The sequence below is a fragment of the Molothrus ater genome, chromosome 8 (assembly GCF_012460135.2).
Source record: "Molothrus ater isolate BHLD 08-10-18 breed brown headed cowbird chromosome 8, BPBGC_Mater_1.1, whole genome shotgun sequence".
Classification (NCBI taxonomy): domain Eukaryota; kingdom Metazoa; phylum Chordata; class Aves; order Passeriformes; family Icteridae; genus Molothrus; species Molothrus ater.
The window spans coordinates 8054232-8066540 of NC_050485.2; the positions used below are offsets into that span (position 1 = coordinate 8054232).

The window sequence follows — 12309 nt, forward strand, 5'->3', positions numbered from 1 at the left end:
ATGATCCAGCTACAGAAAATGAGTGTTTGGCCCTGAGAAGGAACATTTGGGCCCTGGAAAACCATCTGACCTGGGAGAAGCAATGTGCTTGGTATGGTGGCCCTGAGCAGGACCATGATTCTGCAGCAGCTTTCCAGGGCAGGGAGCACAAGTCCTTCTGCTGAGTTGGGGTGGGAAGTGGTCAGTGAAGAGCCTCTGTGTCAGGGTGAGCCCTGAGCCCTGTGCTGGATGACATGTATTCCTTGCAGAGACCCCCAGATGTGCCTCACTGCAGCACTCTGGGCTCTAGGAAATGCCTCTGACAGGGGGACCTGTGCTCCCAATGACATGAGTGGTGCAGCAGGGAGAGGGATGAGCTAGCACTGTGTCTGCACAGGAGTGACTTATTTCATGTACACCAAGGATACTTGCACAGTATCAAGTTTGATCTTTATTCCTTAAGTGTGTATTTAATGTAAAAAATATTATCTCAGTGTTTCTTCAAGCCAAACTAAAATGTCACTTTACTAAACATACCAAAAAACCCTTACCCTGAGACCTGCAATTAGCTCATTGGTGAGAAAATTAGCATAACCTCAATTATCTCAGACATGGACACATCTCTTGCTCTGCTCTCCATTTGCTTGAGAATTGGGCTCTTGTTTTTCTGTCTTTAAGCTGCATGTTCTCCAAGCCAGTTGTGGCTTTGAGTGGTGGCAGACAGGTACCACAAAGGGGGCATACTGAGCCTACAGAGGCTGACTGTCCATATTTAGCTGCATGAGAGTGGCTTGAGTGCTAGAATAAAACCCATTTCACCGCATGGTTGAATAGAGCCTCATCCTGAGAGCAAGGTTATGCTTTGCTGTAAAACCAAATCAGTGCTGGAACTTGGTGAGGGAGGGAGCAGCAAATTTCACTGGTAGAGCTACTTTGAGACTCAAGGTTTGAGATCCCTGCATGCCCATTGCAAGAAGCAAGGCAGGAATTGTAGTCACAGGTTGGGACCCTGCAGGGATATACAGGTATTGAAGGACAAGAGAAGTTTTATAAGTGGCCCCACATCTGGATGCTCAGCACTAGGTAGGAAAGCTAAGGACAATAGAGTAGGAAGAGAGGTCATGGGGGGAGATTTGGAGCTCTAGGTTTTTCCCTGGATGCTCCAGGAACTGGCCATGTGAGGGAGGGCAACCTCTCATCTATCCTAGGCAGGATAGATGAGACCCAGAAGGATATCAGGAGTGTTAGGGATGGTGCAAAGATTTAAAGTATTTTGAGAGGGTGACTGAGCAGCAACTTGCTCTGGAGATGCAGCTGGACCACGGAGAGTGTTAGAGGGTCGCTTTGCATTTTGTAGCTTTGCATTTTGTACCTGGAAGAGCACCCTTGGAACTTCTGGGCAGCAAAGGGGACAGTGCCTGTGCCCTTGTGATAACAGATAAAGATTTTAGCAAAAAAATGCACCCACCATGGCTGGTAGGTGCCAGCTGCTGGGATGGACTAATGTCCTCTGCCTCTGGGAATCAAAGAGCATGTGACCTCTGTCCTTGGTTGAGGCCACAGTGACTGCTGCCACACAAGGATCTGAAATGGGGCCCAGGTATGTGCCCAGCAGCACCCAGCCTGTTCTGCTGTCAGGCACCCCTCAGAGCAGCTTTGACCATGCCAAACAGTGAGAGCACAGTCAGGCACCAGGGCCCATGCCAGCAGCACCTTTGGATGCGGCTGTTTTGGGATGAGAAGGGCTTTTAGGCAGGTAGGAGATTTGCCCACAGGATGGGGTGTACTCATAATGCAGACAGGGATGCTGGAAGCTGCCTGCCCAGCTACCCAGAGCTGGTGGATTCAGACCTGGTGAGCTCAGGGTGATCTTGTGACCACTCTTGTGGCTGCTTCCACCAGGGTGCACTGGAGTGATGGATAGTCTCCCTGGGGAGGACTGGAGCCAAGTGGGCACAAATCTGCCTTGACCACCCATCCAGGTCTTACCACAGTCACCCCCTGGCACCACTGAGTTCAGCAGTGGTACGAGCAAAGCACATCTCTCCAAGGACTTGCACCAGGGAAGTGTCTGACCCACAGGTTTGAGTGCAGAGCAGCTTCTCCTGCTGCATGCTGGCTGGGGGTGGCAGGAAGGTGGAGAGGATGGCCCCTGAGAGCCCCCCGAGGCATGAGGCAGCCTGCCAGTGTTGTGCAGGGCTCCCCTGGGACAGGCAGTGCTGAGCAGGAGGAGGCTGGTCCTTCTTGAAAAAAGCAGAGCCTCAAGGAGATTGGCCTGGGTAATAGGCTCAGGAGAGCAGGCCTCTTAAAACGCAATTAGAGACTTTTAAAAATAAATCAGACTGGAACATTGTAAGGGCTGCCAGAAAATTTGGGCGAGGTCAGAGTTGCTTAACATTTGTTGTTGATTAGATTCAACCAGCTTTTGGTCGGGATAACTTCTGCGCAGCTGAGTCAGATTGCTTTGGGGGCCAAGCCAAGAGTGTCTCCTAACATGGCCATTTAAGGCGTGGTGGGCTGAGAGCTGATGGGCAGCCTGGGGAAGACTGCACTTCACTGTGAGCTGGGAGGCCAGGGGGGTTTTCTTTTGTTCTGTGCCTCATCTCTGACATCTGTGTAATGCTTTGAAATCAGTGGGTGGGCAAAGGTGAATGAAGGAATTGGAGTTGTCTTGTCTTGGATAGAAACTGCACTTGAGAGCAGCACGAGGAGTTTGTCCAGATTAAAAAATGAGTACAGAGCTGTAGGACAGCATGTGGTGTTGCGCATGTTTCTGCTCCAAGTCTCTGCTACAGCTGAGCTTGGCAGAGCCTAAGCCCACACATACAGTTTCACAAGTTCAAAGTGGGGGACTTTGGAGTAGTGTCCTTTCCTTCCACATTTAGTATGAATGTTGGTTTGAGTGCCTTGGTCCAGTTAGTCACTGGTGCTGTCCCATCACTCCCCCCCTCCTCCCAAACCTGCATTCCTACACCTTCCCTATCTCCCTTAGCTGACCTCAGAGTGTCTCTGACCAGTGCAGTCATCCTGGCTCTCAGCAGTGAGTAGCTAGTCCCCAAAGCAGGGTGAGGAGTATGCATTTCCTGAGAAGCTGAACAAGGGGGGGATCTGTAGGCAGGCTGACGTGGAGTGTCCCTTCCCATTGCAGCGAGCGCCCCCAGAGCCAGCTGGTTTCAGACTCGGAGTCAGAGATGGACAGCGTGGAGCAGCTGGCCCTGGGCAGCACAGACACCCTTTCCAATGGACACAAGGCTGACCTGGAGGCTGCCAAACGCCTGGCCAAGAGGCTCTACAACTTGGATGGCTTTAAAAAAGCAGATGTGGCTCGCCACCTGGGGAAGAAGTACGTGTGGGTATTTGGAAGGAATGTTCCATTGTGCAAGGAGCTCACTTGCACCCACAGTGCACCTGCAGCTGCTGGCCTTGTGGGGCACCAGGCTGGCAAGGAACTGCTGGCAGGACCACAAAACCCACTCCTCATGACTGGTACATTTGCACCAGGTGTTCCCTCTAAAGGTCTTAAAACCTAGGAGACATCCAGATTTTCGTGCCTTCCTACCATGACTGCATCTTGGATGCTTCAGTAAGGTGTTGGGGCATGGGGATGGCTAGCTGACCTCTCAGGGCCCTTCCCTCTGCAGCTTCTCCATTTTCTCTTACATGCCCAGTATTCCCAGAGAATTTGTGGGTGACTTCTCTGAGTTCCATGGGAGCATGGGGTGTCTCTGTCCCTAGCACACTTCTTGCAACCCTGGGGAGCTCCCAGCCTCCTGGAACCCACCCAACCCCTGTGTGCCTTTGGCAGTCCCCACAGCTTGGTCAATTCCATTCTCACCCTCCCCCTTTTCTATTTCAGCAACGAGTTCAGCAGGATGGTGGCGGGGGAATATCTGAAGTTCTTCGTGTTCACAGGGATGAGTCTGGATCAGGCTCTCAGGTCAGAGCTGAGTGTGTGTGTGTATATGTGTGCGTGTGGTGGCCACCAGAGTGGGGTGCCAAAAGACTGTGCCCTCTGCAGCTCTGCAAACACACAGAGATCTGCACAGGAGCAAGCAGACCCCTTGACTGCCACCTGGAGATCCTCTTACCTCTTAAATAGGAGAGGTTGATTTCCAAAATGGTCTCTCCGCCATGCAACCAAGAAAAAACTCCTGGTCTTAACTCAATGGTCAGTGCAGTTAAATGACAGTTCAGTTCACCTAGAATTGACTTTCCAGGTCTTGAACTCAAATCCTTCTGTTGTTACACCTACCTCTAATAAAGCCTCTGATTGGCCTTATCATAAAGCAGAGCAGTAGGGCTCAGGAGCTCAGTCCCTGAGGAGGGACCGGGTGCCCGAAGCTTGCTCGCTCATGCCAACGCCGCGGGGCTGCCATCTAGCAAGCATGGTGATTATCAGCTCTATGGTGATTGCAAGCTCTCAGGATTTCAGCTCTGCTTGCTAGGTAGTGGTGCCCCGGGCTTGAGGCTGCAGCAGACGGAGAGAGAGGAGAAGGAGAAGGCGCAGGCTGTTCCACGGAGATGGCTTTATTTGGGGAGGTCCGTGAAGGGTCTCTGCTCTTCTTCTTCCCCACTAATGGGGTACAGTATGCTTCTTTTATAGGGTTGGAAAGGATCCAAGCTTGACCAATGGTAAGGGGTTAACATGACATTGCCTTATAGGGTTACAGAGATAGGTTAAGGGTGGAGGACATGGAAACAGGAATTTTCTTTTGCTGTTTCAGCATTCCTATTGTTCATATTCTCCATGGTGCTTTTCCCAAACTTATGGGGTTAACTACATACCTCCTTTCCCAGTGTAGCTCCTGGTTGTAGGTCTCTGTGATGTGCCAGCAGGATATGGTGCTGTGGACTTGCAGGAGAGTCCCACAGTGGGTTTGGAGGGAGGGAAGGTTGTACAAAACAGGGCTTCATCCAGCATACGGGAAGGTCTCAAAACCAGAAAGCACAGCTCCATTCCTGCACAGGGTGAGTTGAAGAAACTGCAATGGGCTTCATGTGTGACCAACCCTGCTCCTGCTTTTTCAGGTCCTTTCTGAAAGAGCTTGCCTTGATGGGAGAGACACAAGAGCGAGAGCGAGTGCTGGCTCATTTTTCCCAGCGCTACTACGAGTGTAATCCCAATGCCATCTCTTCAGAAGGTAAGAAACTGCATGTCTGTGGGGAGTGTGTGTCTGTGTGTGCATGTGTGTGAGTTTCAGAGGAGCTTATGTGTTTGTCAGCTCAGTGAATGTGCTCAAACTGAAACTAGAGAGCAGAGAACCTATACTGATGCCTTAGAAGACAGTCCCAGTATGTCATCTCCCTCAAATGACAGATGCTTCAGATTTTTTTTTTTTAAGCCTGGTCTGGTTGGATGATGCATAATTAGGGCTCAACCCATTCTTAATTTTGACCTTGAGAGAATTAGCACAAGAGACACACTTAGCACACTCCTCACCAAATAGACCCCAGCTCTCAGACCCTCAGCTCAGGGAATATCTAAGTGAGGAACCTAGCCTAGCATTTCAGGAGCACAGACACCTGCTTTGTACTATTTCATGTCTTTGCACCGCTTCTGTGTGGGTTCACACAGAATGGGCCTGCTCTGGGCTGGCTCTGGCACTGGTGAGGTTTGGGCTGCCTGGCTGGCAGAGGCTGTGTGAGTCCTACCTTGCCATGCTAGGAGCTATGCAGGATTAGCTACAGCATCACGGCCTGGCTATAGGCGCAGCAGGCTTGGAAGGGAATTTGTATGCTCAGGTTTGGAACCAGCAGCCTCTTACCTATTTACCTGCAGGCTGTCAGCTCTGCAGTGACTGCTGTGTCCCCTTGTGTCCAGGGTGGGAGGAGGGGGCTCAGCACTGTCTTGGAGGCTCAGAGACCCCATAGCTTTCCTAAGATGCTGAGGCACTGGAGCACCAGCTGCAGGGCTGGGCTCGGGGCTCTAATTTCTGTCCTGTGCTTGTGCTGCAGACGGAGCCCACACCCTCACGTGTGCCCTGATGCTGCTAAACACAGATCTGCATGGACACGTAAGTCACCACGGCCACTGTTCCAGTCTGTCCCCTGTCTGTCCTCACCACCCTGAAACTGTAGGTGCTCAGGGAAGGGTGAGAACAGTGCCACACGAGCAGGAGGCATGGCACCTGGGCCCATAAGAGCTTGTCACCCCTAATGTGTTTGGTGAGGAGAGGTGAGAAAGGCTAAATTAGAGGAGGGGCTAATGAAGGTGAGAGCGGGGCTTTGAAAGGGACTGGCTGTGCTGAAAGATGTAGTGGTGGAACAAGGACAGAAAAGAAAACTGAACAGGAAAAGAAGGTGGGAACAAGACTCCAAAATCAGCTGCCTTTGGGAGCAGGGAGCACACAATTTTGAAAGAGGAGGCTATTTAAAACTCCTGGAGTCTCTGCAAAGCCAGCAGCTTTCCTGTACCTGGAAGCAGCCTTGCAGAGACTGGGCTGGTCCCTCACCCCTCTGCAGAGATTGGTGTGTTTGTTCCGGGGCTGTGGGACCTGCTTCAGCCAGCAGTGACCTCTGTCCCAAAGGAAATCCTGATGTTTCTCTCCCCCTGACTCCCCCAGAACATTGGGAAGAGAATGTCCTGCTCCGACTTCATTGGCAACTTGGAGGGACTCAATGGAGGCACTGATTTCCCCAAGGAGCTGCTCAAGGTAAATTTGGTTGTTCTCCATGGCTGGCCAAGCAACAGGAGCAGAAGTGAGAGCTTTGGGCTGGATCACATGGAGGGCTACCTGAGATGCTATGAATGCAAGATGCATTTACATGCAAGAACAGTGATGATCCCTGAGTCTGCAGTTGTGCTTCTGCCTTGCTGAGGGGAACATGGGCTGCTCCATTCCCCCAGCAGCACACTGGAGCTTTGCCTGGGGTTCTGATTCCCTCATTGCTCTTGCTGTGCCTGTTTGCAGTCAAGGGAGCACACATGGGGAAGCTTACTAGGGCTGGTTTGCCCAGCTGCAGCCAGAGGCTTCCTGCCATCAGTCCTGTGGTACGCAGCCCTTTCTGACTCCCTGAAACACTGGAGCCCAAAACTTTGGCCAGGCCCTGGGACTGGAGCCACCTCTGGGGCAGAGGTGACACGGGCAAGGCATCGCAATGGGGAGAGTGGGCTGGAGGTTAAAAGCTCGGAGCTGGGAACTCACCACACTGGTGGGACTGGGGGACTCCTGCCTTCTCCCTGCCTGACCCAGTTCCTAGAGGGTGGGTTAGGGAGAGCAGCGTTCAGCAAGCACCTCTGGCCTTGCACTGCTGCGCTTCTGTGGCATTGCCTGCACGCAGGAGGATTTTCTGAGCTGCTGTCTCCCTGTCTCAGACCCTGGGAATAGGCTTAGCTCCCATGGGATCTGCCGGGCAGAAACTGCCGCTGTTGGTGAAGCGCTGCAGTTGGCAAATACTCATGATGTGGAAGATGGGTTCCCACAGGGTGCTGGAGCCACAACGGGGGGGAGGTGGTTGATGAAAAAAGGCAACAGAGGATGAAAAGCTGAGCTCCCTTTTCAGCCTTTGTGGGTCTATTCCTGGTTGTGTCGCTCACCCCATCATTAAGGGGTTACCAGCAGTTCTCAATAGGGCTGTCCTCCCTCTCAACCCACACTTCGCCAGTAAAAGGAGTTACTCAGGAAAAATTCTCCTCTAATTTTAAACCCAGCTCCAGAAAAGGCTTTAAGCACACAAAATGGATGGAAACCTATGAAATGTGAACCCTGGCCCTTCAGTGCTGCTACACCTTGGAGTATCTAAGCTCCACAGACTTCTTGGTGTGCCCCCTTTGCATCCCTCACTGCCCCATGGTTGGGTGCCCACACTTGAGGCATTGCCCTATTAAACTCAGCCCCTCAGAACACCAGCAGTTCAAACACATGAGATGAAGTTACCACATCAGCTCCCAGACAGAGGGAGATAGGCCAGCGAGGTAGTGCCATGAAGCTACAGGCTTTCCCTCACAGGCAGGGGCCAAGACCTTGGCTAGGTGTAAGGAGGTGGAGGAAGGCTGCAGCGCTGCAGCACAGCCCTGCACAGCTCAGCCCAGCAGCTGGGAGGCTGCTCTGCTAAAAATGGCCTGTTCCCTCTGCAGCTGCGGTGCTTCCCACCGCCGCGTTCCAGCCGCCTCTGTACAGGAGCCATGCTGGGGAGGGGGAGTGGAAGACACTGTGAGGAACTCAGGCAGGGCAGGCTGCAGCTCTTCTGAAGCACCTGAAGCGCCGCTCCACTTTGGAAACCCCCTGCCCATGCAAGGGGGAATAGGTTTCTGGGGCAGGTGAGATGGAGAAAGTGGCTTGAGCTGGGAGAAGAACTGGCAAGGGGATCTTGGGCAGCCTCAGCCAGCTCATCCAGAGAAGACACTCTTTCCCTTCTGCCCACTGCTTTTGGCTGCTTGATGCTTTGTGGTCCCTGCACAGGGAAACAAATGGGGAAAGGCTCTCCTGCTGCTGTGTCAGCCTGCATTGGCCCTGTTACCCCGAGCAGGATGCTTCCTCCTTGGCAGACCTGGCGGGCTGTGCCTGGGGACTGAGGCTCCTGTGCAAGCGTGCTGCACAGCTGGCTGGCTAATTTTAGCATTCCAGGAGCACATGCGTTTCCTAAGGGTAAGGGGAGGGGAAGGCAGGCTTCACAGGAGCTTCCCAAAGCTGTAGGGCAGGTCTTGGGCAGCTCCAGCACCACAGAAGAAAGGTCCTGGGGCTCTTCTGAGCCTGCCTGGGTAGATTGCACAGGCTGCTACCCCATGGACTTCAGAGCTGGAGGGCTGGAGGTGGCTCTCACCCAAAGCACTCACTACCAGGGAACTGGGGCAGCAGGGCAGGACCTAGGTGCCTGCAGGGGCACAAGGCCACCATCCCCTGTGCCTCTGAGGACAGCATCAGGAATAGACCCACAGGGAGCCAGAGCACTCCCCTCATCTCTGGCTGCAGGGAGTCCCAAGATAAACGCAGCATGATGCCTGAGAGCATGTGGCAGCTTGAGTCAGACAAGAACTTTATCTGCTACTAGATAATACGTGTAAACAGTCCCATTTTTATGCAGAAGCAATGAAAACACTTGAAGAGCTTTCATAGCTGAGCATCACATCCCCCTCACTGCCAGTGCCTCACTATGCCCTGCACAGCACTGCTGCTGGAACTAAGGCAGTGCTGCCTTACCAGCAGTGCTGCTGGAAACCCTTTGTCTCTGAAAGCTCCCCTGGAGAACTATAGTCTGCAGGCAGGGCTGCCCAGCTCTCCAGCTGAGATGTCCCCCTGATCAGGCATGGAGCCATGCCAGGTATAAGAACCCCTGTAATGCTGTGCCCAAAGATGCCCACACCTGCAGGCTTGGGCCTGAACTCCTGTGGCCATATGACAGCAGCTGCCCATACAACAAGGAAGGAGGTGGAAGCAGGACATCCTGGAGCTGGTGATATTTTGTTTAGCTCTTGAGATGTTGCTTTTCTCTTGACGGTGCGATTCCAGCCCAGGCCCCCTGGGATTTCACTCACCATTGCTGATTGTCGTTACATTTCAGATGTGGATTTGACCTTTATGTGATTGATCACTTTGTGAAGCCTTAGCTCGCCCCCATCATCTTTACTCTTTTAGCTTAATCTTGTTCTACACTGGCTGGCAGAAACAACAGTAGGGCCAAATTGGGCCCCATTTTTCACCAGCACTGCTTAGCAATTGCAGAAGTGAGCCAAATCTGTGCTGCCTGCCAGCCTAGGAGCCCAGAGCACGTCACAGATGTTAATGAATTAAGCCTGACAATGCAGTCGGGTCCTCGGGGGAGGAAGGTAGGATGGGCCCCCACCTTCCAGCTTGGAGGCACAACAGCAGGGCTCAGACGCTCAGAGTGCTGGGTAAGTGATTAGCAATGTGGGAAGAAAGCCCTAGCTCCCACCTCTCAGCTATAATCACAGGAACGCTTGCTCAGTCTAATCCCCTGGGCTATTTTTTTTTTTTTTTTGCCTGTTTCCCTTGGGAACAATGGGCTGCCCTGCCTCTGTCTCCCATGGCTCCCCCGGGCTTCAGGGGCAGCCCAGTACATCTAATGTGCCAGACATACATGCCCCTTCCCTCACAAGTTGTGTCAAATGATCACTATGCCAAACAGTTAGGACAGAGCGGAAAATTTCCCCTCTCCACTGGCTGCATCTCCTGCTCAGTCAAGCCTTACTAAATTACGTATCGATCCTTGTGCTTTCTGCAAGGATGGCCAGCTCTCTGCTTCTTCACAGGAGCAACTGCCTGAAGCATCTTTGTCCTGCCCATAACCAGCTGGGTGACTGTAGATACTGCTGTTTCCTGCCGACCTGGGAGGGACAGGCAAGAGGCTTAAGTGTGGGGTGGGCACTGTAGATGGAAAGTCTGAGCACATCTCCACCGGGCCCATCTCCTAAAGGTTTTGTAGGTCCCTGGTGTGGGCTGAGCTGCAGCAGCAGCTCTGAAGCCTGCCCAGCCGGAACCGAGTGGAGGTGCCACCTGGCCCCTGGAACCCCGGAGTTACCACCGCGGTCCCACCAGGAAGGCACAGCCACCTGCTCCCGCTCTCCGCGGAAAGGAGGCAGGGACGGCGAGGCGGTGCACCGGCGGCAGCTCGGGCAACTCGTGCGGCATCACCATTAGGGATACAGTCCCCCGGGCGGGATGCCCACCGCCGGGCCGCCATTGGCTGCGGCGGGCGGGGCGGGGCGGCCCCGCCTCTGCCGGGAGCCGCCGCCGAGCCCGGCCCGGCCCGGCCCGGCCCCGCTTCAACAGGCGGCGGCGGCGGCGGCAGAGCGGCCGCGGCAGGCAGGGCAGGGCACGGCAGGGCAGGGCAGGGCCGCCGGGCTCCGCGCCGGGCACCCCGCCGCCCCCCCGCCGCCGCCGGCAGGATGATCGGCGTCAACAGCATCAACAGCAGCGCGGGGCGCATGCGGTCCCGCTCCATGTGCTCGGTGCGCTACGGGCGCAACTACCGCGGCGTGGAGACCTTCTGCTACGGCTGGCCCCAGCGCTCCCGCACCCTCAAGCCGGTGCTCTACACCGACCTGGTGGTCAGCCGCATCCAGAGCCGCCGTAAGAAGAAGCCGGTAAGCGGCGGGTCGGGGGAGCGGGAAGCGCCGCGGGGGGATGCTCAGCGCCCGGCGCCCCGGCGGCGATATGGGCGGGTGAACATGCCCGGACAGTCGCCGTCCCGCCCGCTGCAAGAGCCTCAGCCCTGGTACGGATGTAGCGAACAGCAGCCCCATCTCCGTCTCCTGCCTGCTTTCTGCGGAGCCGGGTCTCCACCATGCCCCCTCTGCCCGAGGGTCCCCGTCCCCAAGCCTGGATTTCTCCCCCCTGCCATCCCACCCCGATCACGGGAGTGGCGGGAGCGCGGCAAGACCTGGGTGACATTGCGCCGCTTACAGTGGTCTGGCAGCAGTGCCTGCTCGAAAACATCGCTGCGAGAGGAATCCAGGACAGAGCGGTACCGCTGGGACCTGCCCTACGGCTTAGCATAAGTGACAGGCTCTGCGGGCTCTCTGCCAAGGGCTGCTCTGCGCCGTGCCCTGGCCAGCCCAGCCAGGGCAGACTGGCACCCACCTGAGCGTCAGGGAGAGCCGCAAGGCAAGGCGGAGGGGTAACGCCGCAGCCCCGGCTCCCAGCCGAGCAGAGTTTGAGAGGAAGGAGTGGCTGGACAAAAAAGGGCTTTTTACTGCCAGGAGCTTGCTCGCTGGGAGCCGTCATCCGTTTGGAGGTGTTAGGCTGGTGCGCATCGGTCCTCGGTGGGAAGAAGCGAACAGGCTGTTTCTGGGCGGGTCGTGCCTCGGTCGGGTGCCTGCCTCGGGTGTAGTAGCGGGAGAAGAACGTTCACCAGCCCCCTCCTCGCAGGCAGGCTGGGGCAGAGCAGTCAGAGTTACCCCAGAGCTACTCGGGCTGCCCCGGTGGCCAAAAGCAGCCCGGCGGGGCCATCGGGGCCGTGCCAAGCCGCGGTGCTGTCATAGCGCAGTACGGTCTGGGGGCAGCATTAAGTTGTGACGCACTCGGATGGAAACATGCAGTTGGGAGACGCTCGGTCGCTGCTTCCCGCGCTGTGGGGCTGCTCTGGGAAGGAAGGGTCTGCTGTCCTGAGGGTGATAGTTGCCTGGGCAAGGAGTGGCTTAAATATTTTGAAAGAGGCTGATGCAGCTTACAATGTTACTGAGTCAAAAGTGTGGGGCCGGGATGGGTAGCTGTCATCTGCTGCCACCCATGACTGCAGCAGGGTGGAAGGTGATGCACAGGACATTTGTCCCCGTGACAGCCCCTTCTACGGGAAAAAAAGTCTGTCCCCAAGTCAGTCTGCTCTGTGTGCACACAGGAACCCCTCTGCAGCAGAGAGGGGGCAGGGAGG

General features: G+C 55.1%; 1 protein-coding gene across 2 annotated transcripts in view; it reads left to right on the forward strand.

Moving 5' to 3' along the window:
* PSD (pleckstrin and Sec7 domain containing) overlaps nucleotides 1–12309 on the forward strand; it is a 42302-nt gene that overhangs the window by 19860 nt on the left and 10133 nt on the right. For both annotated transcript variants that reach the window (XM_036385998.1, XM_036385997.2), the window contains exons 6-10: nucleotides 3128–3322; nucleotides 3836–3916; nucleotides 5008–5120; nucleotides 5935–5993; nucleotides 6543–6632. In XM_036385998.1, coding sequence (XP_036241891.1) covers nucleotides 3128–3322; nucleotides 3836–3916; nucleotides 5008–5120; nucleotides 5935–5993; nucleotides 6543–6632 — 538 coding nt within the window. The remainder of the gene's footprint in view (nucleotides 1–3127; nucleotides 3323–3835; nucleotides 3917–5007; nucleotides 5121–5934; nucleotides 5994–6542; nucleotides 6633–12309) is intronic.